Source organism: Morone saxatilis, unplaced genomic scaffold (genome assembly GCF_004916995.1).
Source record: "Morone saxatilis isolate NCDOM2014 unplaced genomic scaffold, NCSU_SB_2.0 Contig2, whole genome shotgun sequence".
NCBI lineage: Eukaryota > Metazoa > Chordata > Actinopteri > Moronidae > Morone > Morone saxatilis.
This window is the reverse complement of record NW_023339762.1, coordinates 26,570,042-26,573,816: the sequence shown is the minus strand read 5'-3', so window position 1 is coordinate 26,573,816 and position 3,775 is coordinate 26,570,042. Positions and strand designations below refer to the sequence as shown.

Genomic DNA, 3,775 nt, shown 5'->3' with positions numbered 1-3,775 from the left:
TGGGGTTCAGTATCTTGCTCAAGGATACTTCGACATGTGGCACCAGGAGCCGGGGATCGAACCAACAACCTTCCGATTAGGGGACGACCCGCTCTGCCTCCACCTCTGGTGGATTTCTCATTTTGGGTTGGGAGCTGAAGTATCTCGGGGTCTTTTACGTAAGTGAAATTAAGATGGAGCTTGACAGGTGGATTGATGCAGATGTTGTACCACGGTGTCGTAATGAAGTCTCTGTTTGTTACCACAAATATCTGTACCAGCCTCAAATATCCAGAATTGGTCAGGCTATACAAGAATGCTTCAGGATCCTCACGGAAAAACTGGAGACATCAGGGTTTCTTTGTGTGGCCTACCTTCAGTATATTAAAAAACAATTATCATCCAGAAGAAGAAAATTCACTAAGTTTGTAGTAAAAGTTGACCCAGTGCCCAATAATAATTCAAAGTTTCTGGTCCTGTTCATTTGCCCCCTCTCATTAAAGCCAGCCAGTTCAATATTCCCTCAGACAGTACTCCCCGCCTCTCCTCCTTCCTCCCACCAGGATCAAACTTTACTCCTGAACGCTGCTCGGTTAATGAGCTGAGACGCTTGTAAGCATCCAGCAGAGAGCCTCCCCCAGCCAGCAGCTCTGATGTGTGTGTTAACAGTGAGGTATTAATCCTGACAGGGAGAGGACCTATCTTTAGTGCTGATAACAGGAGGGAATTAGATGAATTAGCTTGTTTACTGAATCAGAACTGAGGGAAGAAAATAAGACCGTGAACAGAGTGAGTTGTCTTTGGCCTCGTTCAGGGCGTCTCACCATGACTTCCAACATCCTCAATCCACCAAAGACAAATTGATCCTGTTGTTCCGTCTCTTCTCTGACATTTCCCATTTAAAGAAGACCCTGTAGAGCCAGATCTAAACAGTTCCTCCTTATTTTTACAACGAAATTATAAATTATATTTAAATTATATATAAACTGCTATTAAATCACCGTATAATTCAAAGTTTTATTCCTTTTTTACATATCTTGCTTTATGTATGCAATACTGCCTTATATCGTGCTATCTCATGAATTAATTAGGGCTGCACAATTCATCAAAATTATCTAAATTGCAATACGACAAATGAAGTGCTATATACAAAAGTAAAATGTTTGACAAAACAGCATTAGAATGAAGTATTGTTATAGTCCTACAAATTCTGTTCTCCAGATTTAAGAATAAATCTAAATTAAGTATTTGTTTTGTACAAAATTAACATCATCATGACTTTAATAGTTTTGAGTTTGTGAGTCACATCAAAATAATAAAAATATGATGTTTTCGCCATATTGTGCAACCCTAGAACCAGTCTTAGCTAGCCTCAACATATAGGCAGCAAGCAGGCTTAAGATGTCATCTGCTTGACGCGGGGATAAAACACACATTCAGAGCTATCAGCTACCTCAAGTCCCTCCCAGCCTGGCCTGTTTTTACAGGAAATATGTAATTATGAGGAAGCAAACAGCTCTCTGCTTATGGTTCGATGTGGCCTTTAACCCAGCCCTGATCAAACAATGTGAGAACACACAGTTCAGATTCACAAAGCGAGCGTCTCCTGGGTTCATTCATGTACCTGTTGTACAGCAGGATGTCGGGCCTCCAGATCTGGCTGTCGGGGAATCTGACGTTGGTCACACCTGGATAGTCGGAAATGTTCCACTGCAGGTAGAAATCTGTCCAATACTGAAAACACACACACAAAAACACACACAGATGTTAATGTACACACTAACCCAACTTGTTTTAGCCTCTGCTAAAAATACATCACTACCAACACATAAAAAGAAAAGAAAATCATTAACTTACCGTTAGTAAAAATGTCTCAATATTGGTATTTGTAAATATAGCAACATTTATTTAAAAAAAAAAAGAAACCTAAATTTCAAGCTTACATTAACAACTTCCGGTTGAAGCACCACCCGTTTTGAATACAGATACGAATACAGACAATGTTGTACTTGGTCATCCCTGATGGAAATAATGAGCAAAATTAAATATTAAATATTTTACCACTACTCCCTAGTTTGGACCTATGTGTTTTTATTAGATAATTAAGAACAACACAAGCAACTACAAACTTTCATTGCAACATTACTTTTATTGTTCAATAGTGTTTTTAATTTATGGATAATTTATAAATTAATGATGGATAGCAGTCCATGTAATATGTAGTTTACTTCTGTTTAGTGTTTTAATTAGCACCTGGCCAATAATGTAGTATGATAATTCTTTGTATTTTATATTTACTTACATTAATATTATCCTCTTTATCATTGCTCTGAACACTTATAAAGAATTTAAACACTTTTTTAGACTTTGTAACATCTGTCCAGAGACTTTTAGCTAATTCTGGTGCATTTACAGCAATAATGGTTATTAACGTGCACTGTCCCTGTTTGGTTATGAAACAGTCTCACAGTTTAACAGTTTAATACTGATGACTATATGACCTACATAAAAAAACAAGTAACTCAGTCAGAAGATTTGTATACTGTAGGATTCGGATTCCCCTTGAAATTAATGGAACAAGTAAAATGTTCCTTTTTGCTTGATTTAAACAACCTGATAAAACAATAAACAAATAAATAAATAAGGATTGATTTTCTGACCCAAACCGTGTTCCCCTCACATCCACAAGGTGTAATCAGCTAATTGGCTGAAGTGAGGGATCATTTCAACATTGTTTTCTACAATTCAGTTTATCTTTTGGGAAACTAAAAAGTAGAAATTAGGTCCAACAATAGTAAAAATGTCCACAAGCGATGAGTTGTATACATCTCATCTGAAACCGGCTGATAAGCTGCAGCTCATCTCTGCTTGACCTCCATATTTCAGCTGGTGAAATCTAGATTACACTGATGGATCTTACGTAACAGCCATTGTTAGCTAGCTCTGTGTGTTTTCAGGCAGTTGTGAGAGAGAGGAGTGTGCTGCCAAGGAACATCGGGACGGTGTTGACGTCTGATTTGCATGCACAGCTCTCGTGGCCGGCTCGGTCCTCGTCACCAGCCTCTCTGAGCTCTTTGGTCTGTGTTGATGGTTTGAGGCTGCGAAGGCTGAAGGTCGCACACATCTCTCACAGTCTTGTTTACTTCCTGTCACAGAGCTGAAATGTTTTCCCCAGAGGAATCTGTTGAAAGCAGTTCGCAGCGGCTGCAGAGATACCCCCCCCCCCCAAAAAAATGTGGTGTTGCTTCGGTATAGGATTACTGTCTCTTGTGTGTGTTTAACTGAAAGTGTTATCGATGCAACATCATGGCTGTATGGGAAGAAGACTGAAACTAGAGACTGAGACGGAGAAAACTCCATCAGGAAACTGTTGTATCTGAGGGAATAATCAACTGAAAGTCAACTCATTTCTCTAATAAGACTCATGGTATCAGTTTATATTGCAGCCAATGGAGGCTGCCCCTCTGGCTTTACATAGAATGCAGGTTTTAGACATTAAACCAGATGCAGAAGTTTGTCCATTATATAAACTGTCCAGTGTCAATGACGCAGTGTAACAGTGCCCATCATTGGTCTGTTGGCAGGTTTCTTCCTCAAGCTGGTGACAAAGATGAAAGTGGATACTACTGAATTAAATAAAATATATTTATGGCTCTTTATCTCACTTTTTAAAGATTTGTGAGAAACCTTGAAACATCACACTCACTTTAGAAAACATTTCCTAAGACGTTTGAAAGTCATTGCAGATGTGTTTGGCTGTTCTAACGTAAACTTCAGAGTCTCCTCTTGTGAACTT

General features: G+C 38.8%; 1 protein-coding gene across 1 annotated transcript in view; it reads right to left on the bottom strand.

Annotated features, from left to right (window-relative positions):
* The window catches only part of LOC118330981 (neuronal acetylcholine receptor subunit alpha-7-like), a 27,147-nt gene that overhangs the window by 10,811 nt on the left and 12,561 nt on the right, over positions 1 to 3,775 (bottom strand). Inside the window, exons 4-5 of the mRNA XM_035665738.1 lie at positions 1,604 to 1,713; positions 514 to 661 (exon numbers count right to left, since the gene is read on the bottom strand). Coding sequence (XP_035521631.1) covers positions 514 to 661; positions 1,604 to 1,713 — 258 coding nt within the window. The remainder of the gene's footprint in view (positions 1 to 513; positions 662 to 1,603; positions 1,714 to 3,775) is intronic.